We start from the raw sequence: 27,923 nt of genomic DNA on the forward strand, positions 1-27,923 counted from the left end.
CTTTTGTTGCAGAGCCTAAAAAAGCTTTTACGTATTTATGTATTTTTTTCTGTGTATAACTGTGCAATAATAATGGGATGCGGGGTTTTGATGGAATTATCGGCAAAATCGACTTTATACGCGAGTTTGCCGAGAGAGCTAGAGAACATAAAAAATTTGGGGTGGATTGGCCTAGAGAGAGAACATAGAAAATTTGGGGTGGATTGGCCTAAAGAGGCCTACATTCACCAATAATGAGAGTTGCCCTTTATGACCACATTGTGCTATTATTTTCTTGATAATTTATACAATACTAATTACCCTATTTATAGGAAAACTGTGGTAAGTAGAGAGAATAGAAGAATGGGAATCAATCAAACCCTAAATGCACATATTTTAATATGGAAAATAAATCAAACCTAATATGGAAAACACACACATGATATTGCTTTCTTTAACTTAAATGATTCTCAATGGAAGGTGTCACATTCTACAATTAGAAATTCAAAAACAAAAGTTATCAATACATAAGAACAAATTTCATATGTGATCTTACAAATTTTAAAGATTTATCATTAAATCTTTAAAATTCATATGTGCTCTTACAAATTTCATAGCAAATTTGACCATCTCTTATACGGAAATAGACAAAAAAATAAAAAATAAAAATAAAAATATGAATACCATCTCTCACTTAAATTCCTAGATCTAAGATCCCATATTTTTATTCCCTTTCTTCGTCTCAATAATTAAGTCGCCTCGAAGTCGTGGCCGGCAACTCTAGTAATTTAAGGCCTCGTTTGGTTTGCAGAATATGCATTCCAATAGAAAAATGAATAAATATTGCTGGGAATAAAAGAGGTTGGAATGAAATAATTATTCAAATTATTTAGTTTGGTAGCAAACATATTTCACAATTGGAATTGAACCAAAATTACTAAAAAGCCCATATAATTTCTAATTTTTCCAAAACTAAAAAAAAAAACAAAAAAGAAGAAGAAAAACCTTGTGGGTGGCTGGCCACCCCATGAACTGGGCGCCACCCACAAGGTTTTTCATTTTTTTTTTTAATTTTATTTATTTATTTATTTATTTTTTAGTTGGAGAGAAAATTAAAATAAATAAATAAATAATGGTTTTTTTTTTTTTTTTTTTTTGAAAAACTTAATCATTTCCCTCAAGAATAGCTACTCCTCTAATTTTTTTAGACGAATAGCTATTCGTGTGTGTAAGAGATTAATGATTTCCATGGTAATAATTATTTCTAGGAATAGACCCTTATCAAACAAAAGAATGACTATTCCATAAGAATAGTCATTCCATTCCAGGGGTCTATTCTGCAAACAAAACGAGCCATAAGTCTTATTTTAACTCCAAAAATCATTTAGGGTATAAATATGGTATAGTAGCTGTAGTTTATTTTTAAGAAATAATTATCACTACAAAAAAAACAAGGTTTAGTAACGCTTGGAATATAGGCGTTTTAATAAAACATCCCCTTATAGGGATGTTTTATTGTGTAAACGACACAAAATAAAATTAGCAACGCCTGCGCAAAAAAACGTCCCCTTAATTCGGGACATTCCAATAGGATATGCCCCAATTTAGTTAATTAAGTGTGCTTGGCTGGCAAGCGCCCTTAATTCAAGACGCTTGCTATCTAGGCGCCCTTAGTTAGGAGCGCCTGCCAGCTAGGCGCCCCTAATTAAGTGCACCAGGCTGGCAAGCGCTCCTAATTAAAGGCACCTGGCTGGCAGACGCCCTTAATTCGGGACGCCTACTATCCAGGTGCCCTTAATTAGGGGCGACTGTTAGTTAGGCGCCCTTAATTAAGTGCGTCTGGCTGGCAAATGCCCCTAATTAAGGGCGCTTGGCTGGGAAGCGCCCTTAATTCGGGACGCCTGCTATCCAGGCGCCCTTAATTAGGGGTGCCTGCCAGCTAGGCGCCCCTAATTAAGTGCGCCTGGATGGCAAGCGCTCCTAATTAAGGGGGCTTGGCTGGCAAGTGCCCTTAATTCGGGACGCCTACTATCCACGTGCCCTTAATTAGGGGCGCCTGCCAGCTAGGTGCACTTAATTAAATGCGCCTAGCTGGCAGGCACCCCTAATTAAGGGCGCCTGGCTGGCAAGCGCCCTTAATTAAGTGCGCTTGGCTGGCAAGTGCCCCTAATTAAGGGCGCCTGGCTCGCAAGCGCCCTTAATTAAGTGTGCTTGGCTGGCAAGCGCCCTTAATTAAGTGAGTTTGGCTGGCAAACGCCCCTAATTAAGGGCACCTGGCTTGCAAGCGCTCTTACTTCGGGACGCCTGCTATCCAAGCACCCTTAATTAGGGGCGCTTGCCATTTAGGTGCCCTTAATTAGGGGCGCCTACCAGCTAGGCGCCCTTAATTAAGTGCACATGGCTGGCAGGCGCCCCTAATTAAGGACGCTTGCCATCTAGGCGTCCTTAATTAGGGGCGCCTGCCAGCTAGGCGCCCTTAATTAAGGGTGCCTACAAGAATTAAATTATTATTGTGGCCTATCCCGATAATTTCTGAATTAGTATTATTTTTGTTTTTATATCACATAGTTTAATTTTAATCTAGACAACCACATTAACTGATTTTGCATTTATATATTTTTTAGTTTAAGTCTCTTTTAAATGTTTTTTAATTTTTAGTATTTACTTTTTATTTTTATAAATAAATTTATAAGTGTTTTTTAATTTTAATATATTTATATTTTTTGTTTTTGCGAGCGGGAACTTAATTTTCTTTTTGATTCCTCAGCTCCCGCTCTAAGACTTAATTTCTCCCTCAATATATATTTTCCCTAACCTCTCCCCGCGTGGCCTGCCTGTCCCCCCTCTCTGCATCAGGATATATATATATATATATATTAGATCCCTAGCCTCTCCCCTCTCCCTCAATATATATTGATCCATATCTCTCTCTACGGCGCTAGTCGCCCCTCTCTCAATCTCGATTTTCCTATCTCTCTCTTCGGCGCCCAGTGACCCACACGTTTGGCCAACCCACCGGCCATCTTCTCCAGTCGAAACCGACCTGCCTCTCTCTATGTTCCTGTACTAGTGAGTCTCTCTCTGTCTCTGTCTCTGTTTTTCTTTGTATCTGCTGTCTCTTTAAGTTGTCGATTTGGGATTCTAATAGTCAGATTTTTTATGTATTATGATTTTTATGAGAATTAGGAATTTTAAATTCAACAAAGCTTTCTCTACTTTTAGGGTGTAGTTGGTTTGTTGAATGCAACAATCACAATTTTGAAGAATCTCCGTGGTTGTCCTGGAGTGTTCTTTCAAATTTAATTCAGTTTTGATTTCACTGTGCAGTTCGTTCATATTAACATTTAGTATTGAATTATTATTGCAGAATTAAGTGGATCGGAATACCTCTTTTCTTTTTTTTTTTTTAAAAAAATTTATTGTTTTTCCTTATCCTTTATTATCATGTTCCTTTGTTTTTCCTCTTCATTGGTAGTGCCAGAATAGTCCACTTTACTATCCAAAATTACTCGTCGAGATTGGTGCCATTTTTTGAATTTTAATTGCCTTATGTAAGTTCTTTGGAAAAAGTTGTATATATACCATTGTGGAAGAAACATGATGATCTTCTGGAGTCCGGAATATACCTTAATTAGGGGCGCGCTTGCCAGCCAGGCCTCGTTAATTAAGGGTGCCTAGCTGGTAGGCGCCCCTAATTAATGGCGCTTGCTATCTAGGTGCACTTAATTAAGGGCGCCTGGATAGTAGACGCATCGAAATTATTTTTAGTTATATAGGAGAATTAGCTGCTCAAACATTAAGTTATATAAAAATAACTTAAACACAATAAATGATAAAAGATAAAGGAAGAACAACATAAAATTTGAAATTCTAATGTTGGCTTATCTTTTATCCTTTATCTTTTATCCTTTAATGTTGGCTTATATAACTTAAACACAATAAAAATTATTTTATGCTGTTTAAATGATAAAAGATAAAGGAAGAACAACATAAAATTTGAAATTCTAATGTTGGCTTATCTTTCATCCTTTTATCTTTTATCCTTTAATGTTGGCTTATATAACTTAAACACAATAAAAATTATTTTATGCTGTTCTTCTTTTATCTTTTATCCTTTTATAGGGTAACTAGCTGCTCAAACACAATTTATTACTATTGACTTAAGAACATATATATGATTGCATAATATGCATTTGCATCTATTTATATATAGGTGAGAATGAATTAACAAATGAAGATGAGCATGCAGCTGATGGAGAAGGCGACCATTGTGGATCATCACAAAGTATGTGGAGATCTTCATATCTTAGTCAATTGTAATATAATCTAATTATATATAGGTTTGAACTTTCAAAATAGTTAGATATAGGTTTGTAATTTAATTTTTTTTTTTTTTTTTTTTATCATTTGCAGGTAATCGTTAAGTGACGTACGTATACTTGACTTGTTAGGTTGAGTACGTATTTGACGCCAAATGCTAAGCAAACTCGTTGATATATTTTATTTCATATGTAATATACAATTTTTGTGAACTCTTTTAAGAGGTGGTACACTTTGTGTTTATGATATCGTTTTTGGATATTTTATTTCATATGTATGGTACAATTTTTGTTAACTCCTTAAGATGTGATACGTACACTTTGTGTTTATGATATCATCATTTTGAATTTAAATGTCTTATGAGATATGAGATTGTATATATGGATTAGATATGTATTGTGAGATATATATGTATAAGATTGTATGAGATTGATGAATGGAGAAAATATTTATGGATTAATCCAATATTTATGGAGAAAATACGCAATACAATATTGTATTGCGTATTGTATATCAGAAGAAAATAAAAAATATATATGGATTGCATGGGAAAAATATTTTCTCTAAATATTAATTATTGGAGGCGCTTCGCAGCGTGGAAGTGCTTCCATATAGAAATAGGGGCCCTTTACACGCAAGCGCCCCCATTTATGAAAGGGGCCGCTTGCCCACCTGAGCGTCCCCTTTTTAGAATGAGGGCGCTTCTTAGGTAAGCGCCCCATTTTTTAGGCAAGCGCCCCCATTTATGAAAGGGGGCGCTTGCCCACCTAAGTGCTCCCTTTTTAGAATGAGGGCGCTTCCTAGGTAAGCGCCCCATTTTTTAGGCAAGAGCCCCCATTTAAAAAGAGGTTGCTTCTTAGGCAAGCAACCCCTTTTAAAAAAAGGGGTGCTTGCCTAGGAAGCGCCCTTATTTTAAAAAGGAGGCCCTTGTCTAGGAAGCGCCCTCATTCTAAAAAGGGGGCGCTTGATTAGGAAGCGCCCCCTTTTTTAAATGGGGGCGCTTGCCTAGGAAGTGGCTCCATTTAAAAAAGGGGGCGCTTGCCTAGGAAGCGTCCCCATTTTAAAAAGGGGGCGCTTGCCTAGGAAGCGTCCCCATTTTAAAAAGGGGGCGTTTTTCACAACTACGCGCCCCCTTTTAAAAAGGGGGCGCTTTGTTTCAAACGTTCCATTTTCGAGGCATTTTTTCGTAAAAAAACGTCTCAATCTTAAATTCTAGTCGCCATAAAAACCGACATGTCCCAAGTGCCCCTAATCAAGCGTTGCGAAATCAATAGGGACGTTTTTTTAGCCAAAAATGCCACAAATAACCATGTCACTAAACCTTGTTTTTTTTGTGGTGATTGTTTAAACTATATGCAACAATATGCAACATATATTGTTCCATCAGTTTAATTATAAGTCATGTAAATGAAGTATAGATATAAGGTACATGATAATCAAATGAACATGTCATAACTGTATTCTATATAGTCTATCCAAGCAAGTTTAACCCATTTTTAATAAGATTGACGTTATCCCAAAAGACTTATATTTACAACATTGGTGCATCAAATGTTGTCTCATACCGTCCCTCAAAAGTTTCCTAAAAAATTTTCTTAGGAGTCACAAACAACACTTTTCAAAACAGTCAATAAAAGTTTCTATCAAATCAACAACTCTTTTCAAACCACTTACCAAAAATATATATTAAATTTGGGTGAAGACCTCCCTTGAATCAGTAATGTTAAAGGATATTTAGAATCTGTTTGGGATTGTATTCGAAAAATAGAGCTTTTAAGTCAAAAAGAGCTTTTGGGCAAAAACTTTATTTTTAAGCTTTTGCAAAAAATGTATTTTTGCCATTTTTAGGTTTTTTTGCTCCCTTAAAAGCGTTTTTTAATTTTTTTTATCAAACAAGTATTTTTTCTTCAAACGGACTTTTTGAGTATTAAAAGTACTTTTAAATCTCTCAAACGCAATCTCAAATAAACCCTTAATGCGACATGGTTCCGGTTGACTCTCGCACATAGGCGCGTACGCACACTTGGAAAAGCACCATCATTGTTGCCAACTCCATCGCATTTCTTGCTCTCCATTATTATTACATAGTATTGCACTCAACCACTTTTGTTCGTTTACTAACTGTCCGTTTATATATATATATATATATATATATATATATAAATTATGTATAATTTCATTAAAACCCACCTATCTTGTATGTGGAATGAAGCTGAAAAAGAAAAGAAAATCTAACCATTTTCTCATTTCTCGCCATTTGGTTTGAAAATTAATGGGGAGAGAAAATAAAAGAAAAAGCCATATATATATATATATATATATATATATGACAACTAAATTGGAGGGAGCCTATATAATATAAAAAGGGTCAGAGGGTATAAGGTTTGGCCGTATATCCCTTCATAATTAATCACAGTAGTGTGCAATCAAGTCAGAAATAGGGTTTATTAGTAATAATGGAGGGAATAGTAGATAGATAGATAGATATAGATCGATGATCACTAATTAATGCTTTCTTTTGTCGACAATTTTTTAGGATGTTTGTAACAATATTCAATGTATTCCCTCATAAAGGCATGACATGATACCAACCCAGTCATTTCATTTTCCTGACCAAAATCGGCAATAATTACTAGAGATCTCTTCGATCAATAAAAACAACTATATATGTAAAAAAAATTAAAAAAATAAAATCCAATTTTATTATTAGCAGTCGAGAATTGAAAAAGAAAGTGGCATTGGAGAACAATATAAATGATAAAGGTTGGAATTGCTTGCACAATTGGAAGGTGAATTTTTTGTCAAAAGTAGGGAAATAGATTTTTTTAAAGGCAGTGGCTCAGGTAATTTCCACTTATTGTATGAGTGTTTTTCAAGTGCCACTATCCTTAAACAATGAAATCAATGGGTTGATGCAAAAATTCTAGTAGGGGCATAAAGAGGAAAATTCAAAGATCCATTGGATGAGCTAGAAACGAATGGGAGTTGCAAAATCACAAGGTTGAATGGAATTCAGAGACTTGGTGGTTTTCAACAAAGCTTTGCTAGCAAAAAGAATTTGGCAACTCTTCCAAAATCCTAACTCCTTGGCTGCATGGATTCTCAAGGCCAAATACTATGCTCATAGTTCGGTGTTGGAAGCTATGGTTGGAAAACGACCATCCTTTGCATGGGGGAGTATTATTTTATCTCAAGCAGTGATTCGGAATGTGCTAGTTTGGAGGGTGGGGAATGTGAGAGACATCCGAGTGTGGGGTGATAGGTGGCTCCCAACCCCGACTACATTCGCAGTGCAGTCACCTTGTTGTATTATTGATAAGGATGCATGGATTGTAGACCTCATTAATCAAAGCACAAAAAGGTGGAAGCTTACCCTTATTTCGAATATTTTCAACAAGGAAGAAGCTCGGGCTATTAGCAATATCCCATTAAGTCCTCTTCAGCCTTTGGATAAATTAATATGGCAATGTACTGCAAATGGACAATTTTCCATGCGCAGTGCATACCATATGGAAATGGATATATAGGCTTCGTCCCGTAGTGAGGGGTCTAGACCGAGCACAAATGAAAGGGTGTGGAAAGCATTGTAGCAACTCAATATTCCCAATGCTGTTAAATTATTCATGTGAAAAGCTTGTAATAACCTCCTCCCTACAAAAACAAATTTATTTCGCAGGAGGGTAGTTCCAAACAAATCATGCCCTATTTGTGACATAGATGAGGAGACTATTGAACACATTTTATGGAGCTGTCCTTCGGCGAAAGATGTGTGGGGAAATGGCACGACAAAGATTCAAAAAGGGGACTATGTGGGAAGGGAGTCCATGCAAATTTTTGAAATGCTGTTGGACATGTGCGAAATAACCGACGTAGAGCTGTTTACAGTCGTGGCTCAGAAGATTTGGTTCTGCCGAAATGCTGTGGTACACGGGGAAGTTTTCTCTCATCCAAACCAAGTGATCAGTGAGGCTAGGGAATCCCTTGGTAATTTTCAACGACAGAATTTGCAGGATGCTGAGGGAGTGGAGCTTCCCCAAGCACGACAACTAATTCAATGGCAGCCGCCACCCTACAACACGATCAAGTTTAACTGGGATGCTGAGGTGGAAAAAAATGCGGACATATAGGCATGGAGATGATAGCTCGTGATAGTATTGAGAGGGTGATCGCAGCTCGGAGCATTACACTTGCTAGCTTAGCGGAACTAATCCTGGCCGAAGCACAAGCAGCTCTCTATGCGGTGATCTTTAGCTAGGAGATGGGCTTTACAAACCTAATTTTGGAAGGAGATGCGTTGCAAATTGTGAAAGCGGTAAATTTGAATATGGAGAATAGCAGCAATTATGGACATTTTGTGGAAGGGATTCAAACAGGATTATGTCAATTTTAGTCTTGTAGTTTTATTCATGTATATTTTATTCAAAAGGGCATGCAAGGGAGATCAACATTGGCTATTTTACTTGGACGTAACCATAATAGCATTTACTAGGAGCCACACAATAAGAGCTTAGACCACGTGAGAACCATAGGTGTCTCCCTCTAGTCCAATTGAGCCATATAGACCGACTCAGCCCCATTGGGCCACTAGGGCATTAATAAAAACTAAATTAGTTAAGTACATAATAAGGCATAAATTCAAATCCCGCAATAAAAATATCCATGCCTATGGATGGTTGGTTGGTAGCTAGGAGAAATGGTTAGCTTGGGAACCTCCATTTTCTAGATTTTCTTCGTCATATATTGTTGTGGGTCCATAACCCGGTAAATATATATATGGGAAAAATATAAAAAAACCCCCCAAACTACCAGCCGTTTTCGATTTAGCCCCCTGATGTTTCAAAAGTCATAAAGTAGCCCTCCAAACTACCAAACTTTTGCATTTTGGCCACTCCGTTAGTCAAAACCGTCAGTTTGGACGGAAATTGCAAAACGACGTCGTTTCATTACAGTAAGTTACTAGAATGCCCTTTTTTTTTAAAAAAAAAAAATCAATTTTAAAAAGGGTTTAGGAAACGACGTCGCAGCAGCTTCGTTTCTTCGTTTTCTTCTCCATGCAACCGTACAAATGAAGAAGAGAGCTGCTACGCCTACAACTGGAGAAAAAATGCTACAGGTACTGACATGGGCAAACAAAAACGAAGAAAGCTTGCTTACCTGATGATGCGAAAAAATTTGTGACTCCAGAGAAGATCACTGGGGCTAGCTCACTTGCCGCGACTTCCACGGATCCGGCGAAGGCTCCGATGGTTTTAAGGGCTCCTCTGGCGAAGGTTAGTTCGCTGGAAAATCATTCATCCACACTAGATCGGTTCGCTCTAGAGTTTCGTTGAGTGCTGTTGTTGATATTTCTAGGACAAACAGTGGCTGCCTGAGAGATAGAGAGAGAGGCGTGGGTCGCCGTGACCCACGCGGGTCTGGCTGCCAGACCCAGTCGTGGGTCAGCAGACCCACGACGGGTCTCTAGCCAAGACCCGCTTGGGTCACCAAAACCCACGGCATGGGTCAAATTAGAGGAAATTTTTTCTCCAATTTTCTGTTTTGGGTACGTTCTCCTTCCCCCTATTCCTCCTTTGTTTCTTGTGCTTTGTTCCTGGATTTGTGCCTCATGTTCTGTGTTCCTCCTGTGTTTTTGGGTTGGGCTTTACCCTGGGTAGGAAGTGCTGGGTGATGTAAGTTTCCTGTGGTTTGTTGTTTTCGCTTTTTAGTTTGAGTTCAGATACTTTAAAATCCACATTCAAAAGCAAGGAAAATGGAAGGCATTTATAAAGAGTTAGATGAAGTCAAAGCAGAGATGGTGAAACTAAACAGAACTCCCAAGGCAGGAAACAATATCCGGACAACCACACAGTTGCGCCAACACACTTTCCTCCAATAGGAGGGAGAACGACTTCACCTTTGCCACATTGCCATGAAATCCGAACAAGCACAAAAACACAGAGAGTGAAAACAAAGCTGCTGTGTGTGTAGGTACTAGAGTGAAAACGACGTCGTCTCCTAAACCCTTTTTAAAATCGATTTTATTTTTTGAAAAGGGCATTCTAGTAACTTACCGTAACGAAACGATGTCATTTTGCAATTTCCGTCCAAACTGACGGTTTTGACTAACGGAGTGGCCAAAATGCAAAAGTTTGGTAGTTTGGAGGGCTACTTTATGACTTTTGGAACATCAGGGGGTTAAATCGAAAACGGTTGGTAGTTTGGGGGGCTTTTTTATATTTTTCCCTATATATATTAGAATTATTATTAAATAAAAGATAATGATATTTTATTATTCTTATTATGAATTTATATATATTTGCTGGTTATGGCCTCGTAACACTTATCACGGAATTTCGAGGGCATAATTAGAACTTATTAAAATTCGCTTTGGTCAATATTCCTATGCCCTAGAATTTATGTATTTCTTAATTTGGCCACATTCTCCAACTTCTCGTCATGCGTGTGGGCAGGCTTAAGTAGTACTCTTTATATTTGTTCTTAATTTTGTACTCCGCATATGTATATATATATATATATATATATATATATATATATATATATACATTAGAGAGAAAACTAGAAAAATCAATTGATAATCACATGCATGTTATATTATAATTCTAACAATTTTTTAATTAGCATGCTTTAGAGTTGATGATAAACAACCCAAAAACGTTGCAGTTTTGTACTTTTGTTTGGCTTTTTTAATGCATCGGTAAGAACTCCATGCATGTTTAACTCAAGCCCTAATAAGTTGTTAAATCATAAACCAATTAGCAGTAAATTAAGGCTGTATTTGTTTGACAATTGTAGTGTGAACTTGATTAAACATTAACTTAACATATGCTTCAAACCCGATGAAAAACTACCCCATAACCTTGCAGTAGTTTTGGACTTTTTTGGTTGATTTGTTTTTATGCATTAATAAGAACACCACGTTTAAGTCAAGCTAGCCTTAATAATAACTTGTTAAATCTATAAACCAGAACCAGTATAGCAGGCCACAGTTTTTGACATATATAAAGAAGACACTAAACAATATTCCTCACCTTAATGCAATATATATATATATGTCTCTCTCTGTGTGTACTAATTTATTAAACATAATAACAGAGACATATAAAGAAAAAAAAAAACGAGGTGCATGCTTGATTGCACTGGTTTTTAAAACAAATGCAAGGAAACATTTAAGAATTAATTGATTCTGGGTCGGCAAGTAGATGGAAACACCAACAATCCTCACAAATGACAATGGGCATATATCCTAGGTACCTAGCTAGGAATATCAAGTGCTGTTGATCCTACTTCAATCTGATTAGTTAAAGCTTAATTATTAAAAAAAACCAAAAAATGTTAAAAGGGTAATTATCAAGTGCTGTTGCATTTGTTATAATAGATCCTAATGTTATTAATCCTCATACATGACAATTCGCTTGTTGTTCCAATCACCACGAATGATTCAAATTTCCTTGTAATAAATTACGTCTAACACATAAAATATTTTAATTAAAATAAAATGTTAAGTTACAGGCGAATTTTTAAGCCCTAACCCCAATCAATCGGATAGCAGAATATGCATAGGTAAAGACGGATATCATCCATCTCCGCCTACATATATGGTAGTTTTGTCTTATAAATCAAAGTTGTTTTAGGATTTGATTTCAAAATGACACTGTTTCATCTGGGGAAAGTAGAAAACAAAACCCTAACGCCTCATTTTCTTTCTCCTCCTCTTTTTGCTGTTGCATTCTATGTGCTAAATGTTGGGACTTCGTTCTTTTAGTATTGGCTAATTTAACTTGGTAGTTTGAAATGTCTGAACACTAAATTGACATAGTTGTTATTCAAAGGAAAAAAAAAAAACATTGTGTGTCTAGTGTCTGCTATCCAGATATGGATATTATTTCAAACCGTTGTATTTTATTTTATTCAGATAATATAATTCAATTCAATATTTTGTAGTTGTTTTTTTCAATTTGCTTGTATTGCATAAAGTTTATAAATAGATGTATTTTTCTTGTCATATTAGAAATCGACTTATAAATATTTGTATTGCTCAATTTTTATTTCATATTACAATTTACAAGTGTATAATTAGTTCAAAAATTGCATTAAACTCATCTAAAAGGCTCATAAAAAGCTTTGAAAAAAAAAAAAAAAACACAAGCCTACATATATAAATTAAGTCTACAATTCAAAAAAAATATAATAAATAAAAATCTCAAAAGAGAACTCAAAATACAAAGCGGATGTCATGTGCGGTTAGTAAAAATAAAAGCCCGCCCATGTGTGACTACGAGTGAATTCTGCCCTCCTTAGACGGCTGAACAGTCAGTAAAATCCGCCCTCAGTAGCAGTCGGACCCCTACAGACACACAAAAAAGAGATACAACCATTGTTTTTATTTCCATAATTTCACAGCCCATTGGGCTTTAATGGCCCAACAAAGCAAAAAGAGAAGGCTAAACGACCCGAAATGAAAGCCCACTTAGGAAATCCCCCAGTCCAAACCATTAAATATTGAATCCAGGCACCTCCTAAAGCCCAAACCATTACCCAAACGGGCCAAACTTAAGGCCTAAAAGCATCATCTCCATGTCACGTGCATACCACGTGCCACCCTCCATAACTATATATACTCCAATCGAACCTCCATTTTTAGTAAAATTCCCAAAGTACCACCATGGTCTCTCTGCGCTTCCCATTCTCGTTTTCTCAGCCCCCAAAGCTCCCCAACTCCAACTCCACCTCCACCTCCCGCCGCGTCTCCTCCGCCGCTTTCGTCGCCGCATCCGCCGCCGCATCTGCTGCCGTCGTAGCTGCTGTCTCCCTGGACCCAAAGCACACATTTCTCCAAAAGGCGCTGAACTGCCTCGTCTTCTCCAACCGCGCGTTCTCGCCACTCTGGGGCTCACTCTCTCTGGCCGACAACTCGTCCTCGGCGGTGGTAGAGTCCAAGACCGGGGTCGAGTTTCCTTCCGTCATCGGCGACTCTCGGGGGCTCCTCGGAATTGGGTTGAGGAAAAAGAGCGTGTTGGGGTTGAAGAACATCGATGTCTACGCATTTGGTACCACATTTCTTGTTCAAGTTCCAATATTTCATTGGCTTTTCACTGTTGGGTTTTGATTTTTGTTATTGGGAAAAACATTCATTGTTTAACTTCGATAATAAAAACACTCATTTGTGAAATGGAAGCTAGTATTTTGATAACTCTATGTTGGTTCAGATTCAGTCAGTTGAATTGAGATGTAACTTAAATCTAAATTGACAATTATATAATAAAAACACTCATAGTTTTTACTTATAAATGTAACTTAAACAACGGGAAAAGAAAAATAAAAAAAATGCTAAATAGTGACACATTACTAGGAAACCAACTTTTTTGGAGAGAAACTTTGGTAAATGTAGCATTTCTCAAAGAAAAATGTCAAGGTTACCTTGATCAGAGTTAAGTTTCTCTGTAATAATTTTGTAACTTGCAATGGCAGTATATAGGAAAGAACCACTTCAATTATTTACTTAAAATAAAAAGCTTCTCTGAAGGAAAAGTTATGAACACAACTGTAACCCACCTAGCTTTTCTAAGGGAATTCCAGGTTTACATATTCTCCACAGATGTAATATCCATTTGGCTCATACTACTGGGACTAATGTCGCACTTTTCATGTGTACATATATGCTGTTAGTATAGAAAACAGGCATTATATTAAAGCTGTGCTATCCTCCATTATGTCTTTGTGCAGGGGTTTATGCTGATGGTAATGGTGTAAAAGAATTTCTGAGTGAGAAATATGGAAAACTATCAGACTCTGAGTTCAAGGAAAACAAGAAGTTCAATGAAGATCTCATTGAAAATGATATATGTGTGACTGTTAGACTTCAAATAGTGTATGGCAGATTGAGTATCCGTTCTGTACGTAGTGCTTTTGAAGAGTCAGTAGGGAGCAGACTCCAAAAGTTTGGGGGATCAGATAATAAAGAATTGCTTCAAAGGTGAATCATTCTATGATTTAATAGCTCCTATTCCATACTAATGGTAAATATCAGCATCGTCGTTGTGTTGAGAGCTTTAAATGACCTGAAATTACTAAGAACTTGCATAAGCACATGTCATTTTACACAGGGCTATCACATCTCTCTCCCTCTCATTTTTACTATAATTTTCTTTTTCCATGCTCTGTTTTCATAGTTGCAGAAGGTCTGGTGTTGTTTCTTTTCTTTTTTCCTTTAGTCCAAGTGGTCCAGAAAATCTCAGATCTTATAGTATTTCTATCAGTGTAACAGCCAATTCATTGCAGGTTCACTTCCCAGTTCAAAGATGAATATAAAATACCACGAGGGTCTGTAATAGATCTGTCCAGGGAACGGGGCCATGTACTTTGCACAAGCAGTAAGATGCCTTTTTCTCTTATTATGTTTCTTTTTCTGTAGTTACTAATTGTATCATAAGACCATGTTTTTTGTTTTTTGTTTTTTTCTGTCAATGCTGCATGGACTGTTGATTACCTTGTGCGCTTGTTAGTGTGCACTTAATTTTCCTTCAGCTGTGGCCTCTGTAACTGCTAAGAATTTGCAGAAACTGACTTGAAAGCACCATAGTCATGGAATTAATGCATATTATGTGTTAACAAAGAACACAGGGTGCCTATTATACCATTATTTTTGTCTGCATTCTCTTGGGAGCCTTTGGAATACTTCAAGTTCCGACATCAGTATAATAGTAGAAGAGTGAAATATTGAAACCTTGTAATGGTAGTATTTTCTCCATACGATTCAAATAGAGCTTATATATGTCTTTTTGGTTTCATGTGGATTACAATGTATAGGATTGGAATGGAATTAATTAATGATTATCCAATGTGTGGATTATAACCTTTGCCTTCTCTAATCAACATTGTGGATGCTGGAAATTTCTTGCAGATATTTGGACCACAATAGATTGGAAACAATGCTAAAACTTTTTATAAATTGAAGCTATACAAAACAAACACCCCCTCTTTTTAGAGGATAAGCAGTAGGTAGATTTTCAGTTTCTTTTTTGAGGAAAATGTAGTTCTTAAAAAGTTACATATACTCAAATTAATGAAAGATGCTTTTGTTGTGCTTGATCCTTCTCTGTTATAGTATATCATTACGACATTACGCGCTAGATCTTAATGTTATGTCTTCTTATTTCTGTAGTTGATGGAAAGGAGGTTGGGAGTATCCAGAGTAAACTCCTGTGTCGATCAATTCTAGATTTATATATTGGTCAGGATTCATTTGATAGACAAGCCAAAGAAGACATTGAGCAAAATTTGGCCTCTCTCCTCCAAAAGTAGACAGGGCAATCGAAATAAAGAATTTTTCCTTGCCATCAAATTGTGTTTTGGAAGAACTGGTTTGTAATCCTCAGGTGATATTACATTTTGGGAATGTGACCACTGGCCACTATTGTATTTCCGCGTTGTTTCTAATAAGTCCAGGGCTTTCATTTTCCTGAAAGGCTGAAAGTGAAATAAATCATTTGTCAATGCACAAGTTCTTTGGCAATTTACTTGCGAAACTATTATATTGGAAATCTGTTTCTTTAAGATCCTCCTAGCATGTTGTTTTCATTGTGAGTTGGATAATTTAGTAGGAAAGTAATTGGAGAATTTTCTATTTGTAGATTAACTATGGCATTTATATTCCGTCTTGTAAACTAGGCCAACATATTTGGGCTCGTTTGACAAGACTTTTGAGGGTATGTTTTTGTTTTTTAGCAAAAAAAAATAAAAGTATTAACAAACAACTCAAAACACTCAAAACTATTTTTACATTTATGTCACTTCACAACAAAAAAAAAAAACAAAAACAACCATCTAAAAAGTTGTCAAACGAACCCATAATCTCTTGCCTTCCATATTGATTCTTATCTTATAATGAACAAAATGCTTTCTATCTCATGGGCAGGTATATTCCCTTTTTCTTTTTCTTTTTTTTTTTTTTTCTTTTTTTTTTTAGCTATATTAGATATATAAGAAAAGCCAAATTTCAAGGAATATTTGGATTCTCCACAGCACAATATGCTTTCCTGCAGAAGTTAAAACGTCAAGTAGTAGATTATGCATAACAACTTCCGCGCATTTATAGGTTAAAAGATGCACACCTTCCTTTCAACTTTGACAGCTTTTCTCACATCATGGATTTAAAGGTTCAAGCAAGCCAGAAAGTCATGGCCAGGCCTACTCTTGCGTGCGCGTAGCTTCTCTTACAAAAGAAAAGAGGAAAAGAAACAGCAGAGAGCCCACTGATGGTAGGAACATATTAAAATCTGTGGTGCTTCGTGCTTTGGATAATAAGGTCAACCCATCAATTAAAACTCCATTGGGTTCAATTATGGCTTAAGATGCAAGTAGTCTCTAGACTCTACCTATAAGTTGAATAAGAAAAGTCAGTGCACAAAGCAGGGCAAATGGGAGAAGCCAACCAGACCAGTTTGCTTCCAGCTCCAACATCTCAATCCCTCCTTTTTTAGATATTTACCCTCTTCTTTAAGATAATGTTATTATTATATTCTTGTTCTCTTTCGTGACTTAGAATCTCCATGGACCCTCACCACCCCCACCCATCTCTGATTCAGTTTAAAAAAAAAAAAAAAAAATTGAAAGAAAGGAAAAGTATTAGTCTTTAATAATAAAAAATTGAATCGGAGTACATTGCTTTCTGAACAAAAAACATTATCTTATCTACAAATCAGCATCACATAAGACCAATTAAATTGAATTAGACCCCTTGAAAACTTAAACAATTGCCTTAATAATGGTAGGCCGCCACTTGGAAGACCTGATCAACCCCACTCCCCTGCCCCAACAATAAGTTGACCCGTGGTGGCAAATTTCAAAGCTACCTTTAATCTGAGGGACCTCTGCTGCCTTATCATAATACCGCCTTCTACTGAATCTTATCCTCCAAAATCTTTTTCTTTCTTTTCCTTTCCATTCTATCAACTTTTCACAAACTGCCGGACAACATCCAAAAGTGTCAAACCCAAGTGCAAGCCCCTTTCATAATCAAACTGTGTCCCCCTTCAAATTTCCGGGAGACTTTTAATAATGTGCACCATCTTCAGCGTCTCTTGGTTCAATTTGAACAAAAAGGGGAGTTTTGATTGTGCGGTTATTGCTAGGATTGGGGACATTGACGGTGAGCTTTGGACTGCAGAGTATTTTGAGCTTGGGTGTGACTTGTGAGTGCTTCTCTATTGATGGTTACAACGTGATTCTAATACTTGAGTTCAGGTAGGTGGTTCGGGCACGTACTTAATATTGAAGGTACATTCCTCCCACAAACTGGGGAGGATTTCTGGCCGGCTCTGGTTGAGGAATTCTCAGTTTGTTGGGATTGCAGTGTATTAACCGACGCGCCCGCTTTCCCGCCGCCAGTGGCATTTGTTCTCGAGTTGCCAGCAGTTGGAGTCCCTGCAACTGAAGTAGATGAAGAATGGTGGTTATTAGTGACTATTTGTTGCACATGAGGGGCTAATGCTGACTTCGGATCTCCTCCAAAAGATATCTGGGTATGGCCTGGTGGAGCTCTGCCTTGTTGCTGGGGCATATTCTTGAGGGAAGACGGGTTTCTTCCTGTATTTTTTGACTGAGAAGTTTGGACAGAACCGTTGCCTTGGATTAGAGCTTGCGAGTAAACAGGGGGATTGTTTGGAAACTTGGCAACAGTGGAAGAGGAAGACAGGTTATTGTTAGTTGTTGGCGCTTTACTTCGAGTCAGAGTCGCCGTCGCCACAACAGGCTGCTGCTGTGGCAGCATATGGTGCTGCTGAACTTGAAGCTGAAGCAGCTGCTGTTGTTGAGAATTTGAAGTATTACCAGCAAGGGGACCATTTGCCATTAGTGCAGTAGAGGTGACATATCGAGGTGGCCAGTTTCCTGTCGATGACATAAAGCTAAGAGTTTTGGCTGAATTATCAAAAACAAGGGTCTGCCCTGTAGTTGTCGAAGGCTTTCCTGAAGTGGCTTTCTTTGCATCGTTTGGAGTGTTCGAACCACCTCCACTCTTCCCCTCAGAAACCTGGTGACTCTTCTGCTGTGCAGCTTGAGGTGCAGGTGTAACTTGGTAACCTAGCTGAGCCATATCTGGGAGGCTTTGAAATATTACTGGATTTTGCGGTAGGGATGAGAAGTTCAGGGTTGAAACCATGTTGTTTCCACTAAATGCTGTCTTGTTTCCGTTGAAGTCCGCAAAGGACATGGCAAATGCTGGAGAAGGGAAGAGCTCAACCGCACCCTTTAAACCATGCTGCTGCTGCTGCTGCTGCTTCTCACCATGATTTCCTCCACTACTGCCAGACAATCCTGCAGATGGCATCAACCTAAAATTTAGGGGCTGAACTGGAACTGTGAAATTCTTCTGCCTATAAACACTTTCTTTGGCATGAGAGGATTGGCCATCAGCAACAGATGGAGGATTCTCTGCAGTTATCTCAACCTCAAGCTTGCGAGATTGATTGGATGGTAGCACATGCTGCTTATGTGGTTGCTGTAAGTGCATACTAGCTGAGGCCAAAAGATTATTTCCCCCAGCTTGGGCCCCTCGTGGTTGCTTGTGGGATGATGATGAACCACTTGAAGTACTCGTATTCTGATGACATGCTTGGACCTGAGGCTGCGAGTGGGGCTGTTGCTGCTGAAGCTGCTGAAGCTGAGACAGATGGAACATTTGAGGTGAATAGAAAGACCCATTTAAGAAAGGCATAGTCTGAGCAGGTGTGCTTCCTCTAAGTGCTGATGTTGTTCCAATAGGAGTTGAAATAGGGAATGGGTAAACGTTGTTCTGTAATATTGCCATGTATGGAGTTTCGTTGGGTGGAAAATTTGGATAATTAAAGCTCACAGCTGTCGTTACTGCTGGCAGCGCTGAAGAGCTCCCCGGAGGTCCAGTAGCTGAATTACTAGGCAATGACACATTTTTTGCAGGATTGGAGGGTTTAGAAAGCCCAGATTGATTAGCTACTGCTGCTGGTGGATGCTGGCTCATAGGGAACATGAAAGCAGGGCCATGCTACAATTCAAGAGAATGAATAACTCTCAACCTTACTTATAGAACCAATTTAACATATGAAAACCAATTCCGAAGACAATACGTAGGACCAATTCAACAATTTAATGCGATGCAGAAGACTAGACCATACCATTGAACTACCAGCAGTGACTGCCTGTGGAGCTTGCTGAAACACAAGCGGATTTCTCTGTGCTGTATCCATCAAGTTGAAGGCCTCAGACCCTTTGTCTTTCCCAATATGACTTGGAAAATTTGTTCCAGCCTGCCCTTTTTCCTGTACGGCATTAAGATTCACGCTTGGAAAGCTTCCTTGGAATGGGTTTGCAACAATCACTTTTTCAGCAGAAGGCATGACATTGAGTTTGCTTGTCTTGGCCCCGCCTAGAGCAGCAGTAGCAGCAGGCACTGGCCAGATATTGTTCATCTTCGAAAATTGCTGGTGCAACTGAATGCAGCGAGCAATGTAATGGTGGGTTGTACATCTCTTTGGCCGAGGTCGAGAGAGAAGGAACTGCGGAGGCTGCACATTTTCAATTTTAGCAAATTCAAATGCATTTCTGAAAAACAAAGACAACAACCAGAGAGAGAAAAACTAAACAGGTCTCTAGTGCGAAGCAATAACAAAAGATACCTGTGACGATGCAGTCGAAGGGGTATTCCCCTCTATCGGCATAACTGTCTGATAGGGTGGCATGCATCTGCTAATAAAAATTCGTTAAACATCTTTGCTATGGAGAAGGGAAAAATCTATCAGAAATTGAAGAGCAAACACATGATAATGTAACTCACCCCAGTGGAGGAAGACCACTCGGCCAGCCAGTTGCAGCAATTGGCAAAGGCGTCAAGCCAGATTGACCTGAAAAGAAGAGAGAATCAATAAAAATTGCTTGAAAATTCAAGATAAGAACCACCAAAAAGACTTCAATGCTGGCTTACAGGTGTTTTCTACTTTGGGAATGCTAGCTTTAGCTTGGCTCTCCTGCCACTGCTGCTGTTGTTGTTGTGACTTATTAGTACTACGAACACCACTGCCACTCTCTTGATTTGGCTTCTCCAATTCAAGCTTAGGCAACTCGCGCTTCTCTCCAATTGTCTCCCTCCTCCTCCTCTTCTTCTCCTTCTTCTTCTCCTCTTCAGGTTCTTCTACCACTACCTCCTTAACAAATCTCTCTACCTTTTCTTCTTCCTTAACAGGAGCTTTAGGATCCGATATCGAATCGGTGAAGCCATTGCCTTCCCTATCTGGAGACGCCGCCATAGGAAGAGCCTGTTGAGACGCAGTCTGTTCAGAAAACTTTTGACAGTAAAAATACTAATCCATATCTAATCGGAGTGCACCAAGAAAAGGGTCCTCACCATCAGATCGATCTCAAACTTCTCCTCTTGCTTGCTTCTTCCAGCCTCTGGAAGAGCTGGGTCTCTGAGAAAATGGAAGCCATAGAAAGAAAAAAAAATTAAATCTCAAAAAACAAAACAAAGGACAAAATCAGATAAATCGTTAATTTATTTGATGCTCACGCTTTTGTCCTCGCTGTCGAATTTTGAAGATGGTCAAAAAGAACATCCGATTCAGCACATGGAGGAGCCAAGATGGGCTTTTCGTCTTCGATGCCCGACGGTTTTGAATCCTCCCGCTTTAGTGTTGCCTCGTGCTGTGATTCCATTGACTCATGAGAACTTGCTCTTGGTGAACTAGTGTCCATTTTTTCCGGCTGTTGTTCGCTTTCAACTTTCTCTGCTTTTGCTGCAATTGAACTTATCTCAACCGCACCTGAAGAACCAACAAATAACTTCTTTTTTTAAAAAAAAAATTCTTTTTTCTTAATTTTGGTTCAAAAAGCTGAGTAGTAAACTCACCAACGCCAAACGCGGGATCAGACTGTGGTGAAGAAAGCGAAGTCCTTGAGTCATGAGCGGAGCCTTTTGTGTCTTCGGGCTCGAGCTCGTTTCCATTGCTTTCTTGCGTCTTGTTGCTCTGGGACTGCTTCTTGAGCCCAAAGAGAAACTCCGCAATCTCGATCTCAATATCCTCCGAAATGCTCTTGGAGGCCTTCGATGGCCGAGTCCTCGGCGGTGGTCCTTCTCCTGATTTCTGCAACAACCACAATCCCAAAAACTCAATCCATCAATTTTCTCCGAAAAATCGAAAATAAATTAAAAATAAATAAACAAATCAAAGGAATAGCTGACCATCTTTTTCCTAACTGAGACGTTCGACGACGAAGGAGACCGGACCTCCGGGCTTGGCTTCGCCGGCTCTTCTCCGACTCCACCATTTCCAGAAACACAGCTCTCGTGAGGTCTTTTCGCGGAAGCTGCCAAAGAGAAACACACACGAAAATGATTTTCAAAAACAAACAAATCCCCGAAAACAAAAACACTTCGCCGATTTCAATTACCCGAGCGAGCCTTTCTCGGAACCGGGACGCCGATCATCTTGTCGGCGACCTTCCACTGCCTAGAGCCTCTCGCTGGCGGGAAGTTCCGGCGGTGGTTGTCGCTGACCTGGAATTCTTCTTCTTCATCCTCTTCCTCTTCTTCTTCTTCCCCCACACTCTCTTCCGTGCTCTCCTCTCCTCCTTCCCTGTTAGGCCCTCTCCTCCTCTTGCTCCTACTCTTCAACAATTCTCGATCTCGGTCCCTCTTGCTCGCTCGGTCCCGTAACCTCACCGTCTCTTGCAACTCCACCTGCCCTTCCTCTGCAACCAAAACCACCAGCCAAAAGCTCATGTACATACTCAACAAATACTTATATTATATAAGTATGTATAAGAGTGTAGAAATACATACCAGGCGAGTCTCGGAGACTGGTGCTTCGCTGTCGCCGTCTGGGCAGCCCGTTTGTGGTCGCCATGGATGATGATCTTTTTGCTTCTCTGCTACGGTCCATTTCGGTTTTTGCTCATAAAATTAAACACACCCACTTATCAATCTCATCCAAAATTGCGGCGAAAAAACCCTCGTCGCCGGAACTCCACCATAAATCCCGGCGAAAATGATCGGAAACTCCCAGAATACTACTTACTTGTACACAGCAAGATTATCGAAGCAAAACTCTCTCTCTCTCTCTCTCTGTGCTTTCTCTTTCTCACCTGGTTTTTTGGTGTGCTTTTTGAGTTTTTGTGCTTGACCTCATCTCCCTCTGTCTCACTATTCTTGTATGTTCACATCATACTCTTAACCTCATCTCTCTCTGTGTGACGATTTTGATGCTATCTTGGCCGTCGGATGATAACTGGATCAGACGGCTGGTGCCAGTCCGTGCCAACATGGCAGAGATGTCGTGATCTGATGGAATATAGGCAGTGCGCCTTACTGCCCACGTTTCACATTATTTATTGATATCTTCTCAACTTTTTAATATATATATATATATAGGGTTCTCGATCCCCGTTTTCATTCACGCGCTGTGCGCGCGTGACAGAATAACAAATCTGGACCCACGGAACTAAAAGGGCGTTACGTCCAGGTGGGTTCGAAGTCTTAGTCCACAGTGGGATCCGCCAATAAGCACTCCTGTCATTCGCTCATTGGCTGGAACAAATATAAAAGCAAAAAATATCTTCACGTACGTGGAGAGAGTGGTCAACCAGAATAGGCACAGCCGATTGGCCATGGCGGGTTAACAAATGCATAAGATTAATCACGTGGGGCATGGGGACCGAAATGACCTGTCCAGCCAGTCAAATTGTCAAATTGATTTATTTAATGTTGGTATCTAACAAGGGACCCACCCCCACTCCATCTCCATAGGAGCCAAATAAATTAAATAAGATTTGAATCCGACGTGGCGCGGCTTGTTACTTTGACAGAACATTCAAAAAAAAAACTCGGGGGTCATAAAGTGAGTCCGACATGGCACCGCCAACCACCTGTCAATTGCTTCCAGAACAACAGCGAGAGCTCAGCCGTCCGCAACATTCAATCGGACGGTCTATAGTTTTTGGGCAGCAGAGTGTACTCATGAGTGCGAAATTGGTGGGCCCGCGCAGGTCGCCAAATTATCTATCCAGATGGGCTCCACGCGTGGACAAACATGCCGACCTGGTTATGCGGACACTCGCGGTCCTATTGATCAATCCGCTGCTTCTTAACTCTCTAGAAAAAGAATGTGTGTCTGAGAAAGCGAGTATCAGCGTTTGTTTTAGGAAGGGGAGTAGGGCCCGACATGAGGGTTAAGAAGGACGGACAGACACGTGGAGGATAGGCCGCGATCCAAGGCAACAATCACGACAGGCAAGGACGCCGTGTAATCTGTATCACGGCTCTTTGCGAAGTGGGTAACTGCTGCGGTGGCCTCGGATCTCCGATTTCGGCCCACCCGCTCCACTTTCACGCATCTTTTAGAGCATCATTTGCCCAACTTGAGGTTTTTTAAGCTTCAATCAGCCAACCACATTCATCCACGTCATACGATGTGTAAATCTTTCTGGCTGGAGGAGATGAGTGAGAGATTGATGGAGTACACACACAAAGCGCTCATTTATTTTACCTTTTTTTTTAGTATTTATTTTTTAACATTTGTGTGTGTATCTATATATATACATATATATAGAAAAAAAAAGTGAATATGGATTATTCACTTGAGAATGCTAAGTATTTTTTTTTTTTTTTTTTTTTTTGCTTTTATGGTAGAAGAAGATAAAGAATGAATTCAGTTAAATGGCACTAAGTAATATGGTACGCTTGGTTTTCAATGCCAAAAATTTGATACTAGGTTAAAGCAAGGTTGTCAAAACTTTGAGCAATAGAGAGGTTGGATTACAACAATTACGTGGAAAATTGACCGTATTGAGGAATGCTTAAGAGATGTATCGATACATTAGCATTGGAAAGTTGAGTATTTTTTTTTTTTAATAGGTAAAAATCTTCTCATTCCATAAAAGATTCAGAGCATTTCATAAAAGATTTTGAGCATAAACCTCTTGCATCACAGAGCATCAAGCTCTTAAGAACATAGGTAAAAATTTTGTGGTTACAAAGTTGTACATACATCGAAAAATCTAACAATCAAATAGTATCATTGACCTCCGATCTCATTCATGTACAAACTATATTTATGACATAAATCCGCTCCTGACGAACTAAATTTAAGACATGGGTGTGAGAGATAAGCCCTCACACTGAAAATTATTTGTCCTCAACTTGAAAGCCTAAACAACATAAGCAAACAAAAACAAAAAACAACAAACAGCAGCGATAGGCTCACACAAAAGTGCTTGAGATTCATGCGATCCACGCTCTAGCGTGTTTAAACCACAACTGTCGCGTGTCGACCAGAGGGAAAATGTTTGTTGTCTACAGGACTCGTTGGCGCTGGGAAAGAATGTGTAATGGCACGTATAGGACTCGGACCGGCAACGAAAACGTATATCTACTTCGGAAAAAGCCAATCTAAGAACCCTTGCAGAAACCGACAAAACCAAAAGATCAGGGAGGACAGCGAACGGCGAGGTGGAGTAGGCGGCCAAAGTGGTGGGGGAGGTTGGGCGTTGCTACTGGAGTCTAAACAAAATCTAAAACAAAAATAAGGAAAAAGGTGAAGGGTGGAAGGATGGAACCCTTTTGGATCGCATTGCTGTATACTGCTCTTTCTGTTCCTTTCTTTTTTCTACTTCTATAACTTATTACTTATATATAACATATGCTATATATAACTTATTACTTATATGTAACATATGGTTACCTATATATATATAACCATATGTTATATATAAGTTATAACTATAGATTATTGTACCATGTCATATAATATTATGAGATATGGTTAAATTATTAATTAAATTATTTAATAGTTAGTACATAACTATATAACTAATTGAATAGTTAGTGTATAAATGTGGTTAAGTTGTTAGTATCATGACATATAATATTATAACATATGGTTAGGTTATTAACTAACATATTTAATAGTTAGTACAAAACCATATAACTATATTGAATAGTTAGTATATAAATACGGTTAAGTTGTTTACTAACATATTTAATAGTTAGTTTTATTTTTATGAATTTGTTAAACTATTTTTATGATTTGGTCAAAGAACTTCATGGACCTAAGAAAAAATTAGCAGCAACGGTAACTGTTACGATTATTTTTATGAATGTGTTAACTATTTTTTTGAAGTATAAATTTACTTTATTAGTTTCTTTTGTTTGTTTTTGTACAATTACGAACAAACATGGTAGAAGTTGTGTTGTCGTGTAACGACTTACGTAATGTGAATATGTGATAATGTATTTTGAACTAATACCCATATTATATTTTTGGGCTTTTTGTTGGACAATGGACAATAAATTCAAGAGTAAGGTAATGCACTTTGTTCCTCATCAAGGCTTTTTAACAAAATTTGTATTATTTATTAGGGTTAAATACTCTTTTGTTCTTTGTGGTTTAATAACTTTATTTTTTGCTCTCTCAGTTTTGTTCTATATTGCAAATGATATTTCAATAATGGTTAAAAACGGAAATAGTACCTCCGTCTAAACTCCATTAAAAAATTAACGAAAATCCATGCCAACACTCATAAAAAATTGTCGCGTGTCCATATACCTAATTAAAAATAAAATAATAAAATTTTTTAAAATTAAAATAATTAAAAACATTAAAAATTAAAATTCAATTAATTTTTTTTTTTTTTTTTTTTTAAAAAAAGGAAAATGGGAGGCTTCCAACCACTCCATTTGGCAAAATGGGGGTGGTTAGGGCAAAATGGGGTGGCTAGCCACCCCCATTTTGCCTTAAGGGGTGTCTGGCCACCCCTTGGAAGGTTTGGGGGTAGCTGAACCATCGCCAACTTGAAACACCCTGCATCGGCCAATTGGAGGCTCTCTACCACCCTGGCCACAACTCCCACTTCACTTTTTTTTTTTTTTTTTTTTTTTAATCAGTTTTTTGGAGGCTGAACCATCGCAAGGGTTCACCAATCTCTGTGACGGTTTGTTTCACTTACCTGTGCTAAATAGGAGTGGCTGGAGTTTATTTGGTGTTTAAGGAGCTGAATCACAAATTTCTTTAGTGGCACAGGCTCCCACCTCATTTTGCCCAAAAGGGGTGGCTTTCTAGTTTTTTTTTAATATTTTTAATCATTTTAATTTTTTCATTTTTAATTATATATATGGATATGTGTCAATTGACTAAATTTTGTAATGATGCTGATGTGAATTTTCGTCAATTTTTGGACGGAATTTAGATGGATGTACCATTTTTTGTTTTTAACCAATATTGAGGTACCAACCGTGATACAAAACGAAACTAAAGGGACAAAAAATAAAATTGTTAAACCAAAGGGGTCAAAAAATTATTTAACCCTATTTATTAAACCGAGTGCATCTTTTGTGTGGTCATGGCACAAAACAAGGGTTTTGTGCCCACCACATAGAGTTTGACACATTAGCTCTGTAGGAAAATTTCAAGAAAAATATATGTTAGCAGAACACATGATTATTTCTTCATCAACCATTTGAACCACCACTCGCCTCCGACAGGATCTACCCATGCCCAAACACCGCCGCCAACCGCCTACGTCTCTATCTCTCTCTCTCCGTTAGCCCCGTGGGGGTGGGGTGGTGTGCGGCAACCCCCGACCCACAGGGGTGGCCCACAAGCCACCCCTAGGGCCATGGGGTGGTCGCGCGCCACCCCAAAAGTGGCTGGGGTGGCTCGCAGGCCACCCCCAGCCAAATCTGGGTGCCCCGGCCCATGGGGGTGGCCCGTGAGCCACCCCTAGGCCATGGGGTGGCCGCGTGCTACCCCAGAAGTGGCCAAGGTGGCTCGTGGGCCACCCCCATGCGTCGGTGCTCCTCCCACTTGGGGTGGCTACCACCCTTCTAAATTTTTTATTTTATTTTTAATTGAGAGAAAATGGATTAATCTGGTGTTTTGTTCTCATTTTTATTTTTTGTTCTAAGTTGAGGTATCAGTTTCTGAATGGTGGGTACAAAACAAGGGTTTTGTGCCATGACCGCATTGAAGTTAAACTCTATTAAACCTCCCTTCACATGTTTTTCAAGATTAAAGTACTTTGAGTAAACGGACTAAAGGAGTAAAAATACTTAACACCTTTTTTTAATGTATGCATGGTGTTGTTTACCGTGAAGTTTTCATTTGTAATTTGTTTTGTACTTAATCATTTATGTAAAGCTCTTTATATTTATTTTATTTGTAACGTAAGTTTTTATTTTTATTTATTTTTATATATTTTGTAGATTATTCTTGTTATAGGTAGAATATTCTTAATGAATAAAGTTTACTTTTTTGAGTTATGCTTATTTAATTTTTGATTTTGTTCAAACTTGAAAATAAATAATAAATAAACGAGGTGAGTCAGTCGAGTACTCGACAACAGCTTAGCTAGGTTTCTTAACCGAGTTTGAGCACGAGTTTAGCTCAACTCAATTTGTATTTGATTAACTTAGAAAATTAAACGAGCTCGAGCCGGTCGAATACTTGTCTCAACTCAAATAGGTTCCTTAGCTGAGTTCAAGCGCTAGGGCCTTGACAAGCTGAGCGTAAGCACAATTTTGAAATTCGGCCAAAACTCAAGTTCAAATTTGTGGCCTACTAATCAAGTTGACTTTGGCAACTAAATACCTAGCTCATCTCGAT

At 38.5% G+C, this 27,923-nt stretch overlaps 3 protein-coding genes across 4 annotated transcripts; 2 read left to right on the plus strand and 1 right to left on the minus strand.

Annotated features, from left to right (window-relative positions):
• Window positions 1–7,304: 7,304 nt before the first annotated feature.
• Window positions 7,305–8,426, plus strand: LOC132169065 (uncharacterized). Its single transcript, XM_059580152.1, has 2 exons — window positions 7,305–7,767; window positions 7,933–8,426. Exons 1-2 carry the CDS (start codon window positions 7,305–7,307, stop codon window positions 8,424–8,426), a joined length of 957 nt encoding a protein of 318 aa, XP_059436135.1.
• Window positions 8,427–12,955: 4,529 nt separating this feature from the next.
• Window positions 12,956–15,699, plus strand: LOC132171660 (fatty-acid-binding protein 1). The gene is made up of 4 exons (XM_059583033.1): window positions 12,956–13,346; window positions 14,023–14,272; window positions 14,578–14,669; window positions 15,461–15,699. The coding sequence occupies exons 1-4, from the start codon at window positions 12,962–12,964 to the stop codon at window positions 15,598–15,600; spliced, it is 867 nt and encodes a 288-aa protein (XP_059439016.1). The 5' UTR covers window positions 12,956–12,961; the 3' UTR covers window positions 15,601–15,699.
• Window positions 15,700–16,910: 1,211 nt separating this feature from the next.
• On the minus strand, window positions 16,911–22,477 carry LOC132170259 (protein TIME FOR COFFEE-like). Of its 2 annotated transcripts, none has more exons than XM_059581171.1 (11): window positions 22,109–22,477; window positions 21,718–22,017; window positions 21,509–21,633; window positions 21,176–21,410; window positions 20,837–21,089; window positions 20,675–20,738; window positions 20,255–20,585; window positions 20,108–20,174; window positions 19,950–20,016; window positions 19,449–19,838; window positions 16,911–19,318 (listed from the first exon to the last, which is right to left on the minus strand). In XM_059581171.1, the coding sequence occupies exons 1-11, from the start codon at window positions 22,206–22,208 to the stop codon at window positions 17,525–17,527; spliced, it is 3,726 nt and encodes a 1,241-aa protein (XP_059437154.1). In that variant the 5' UTR covers window positions 22,209–22,477; the 3' UTR covers window positions 16,911–17,524. The 2 variants fall into 2 exon arrangements, with proteins under 2 accessions (XP_059437154.1, XP_059437153.1); XM_059581170.1 differs by having other exon boundaries at window positions 20,255–20,600.
• Window positions 22,478–27,923: the final 5,446 nt, after the last annotated feature.

Source organism: Corylus avellana, chromosome ca2 (genome assembly GCF_901000735.1).
Source record: "Corylus avellana chromosome ca2, CavTom2PMs-1.0".
Taxonomy (NCBI): Eukaryota; Viridiplantae; Streptophyta; class Magnoliopsida; order Fagales; family Betulaceae; genus Corylus; species Corylus avellana.

Coding starts and splice junctions, on each gene's coding strand:
- LOC132169065 (XM_059580152.1), top strand. CDS start 7,305: ATGGAATTCAGAGACTTGGTGGTTTTCAACAAAGCTTTGCTAGCAAAA. Junction 7,768..7,932: donor GGATAAATTAATATGGCAAT/GTACTGCAAATG, acceptor TCATGTGAAAAG/CTTGTAATAACCTCCTCCCT.
- LOC132171660 (XM_059583033.1), top strand. CDS start 12,962: ATGGTCTCTCTGCGCTTCCCATTCTCGTTTTCTCAGCCCCCAAAGCTC. Junction 14,273..14,577: donor AATAAAGAATTGCTTCAAAG/GTGAATCATTCT, acceptor AATTCATTGCAG/GTTCACTTCCCAGTTCAAAG. Junction 14,670..15,460: donor CCATGTACTTTGCACAAGCA/GTAAGATGCCTT, acceptor TTATTTCTGTAG/TTGATGGAAAGGAGGTTGGG.
- LOC132170259 (XM_059581170.1), bottom strand. CDS start 22,208: ATGGACCGTAGCAGAGAAGCAAAAAGATCATCATCCATGGCGACCACA. Junction 21,411..21,508: donor TCTCAGTTAGGAAAAAGATG/GTCAGCTATTCC, acceptor TGGTTGTTGCAG/AAATCAGGAGAAGGACCACC. Junction 20,739..20,836: donor TCGACAGCGAGGACAAAAGC/GTGAGCATCAAA, acceptor CCATTTTCTCAG/AGACCCAGCTCTTCCAGAGG.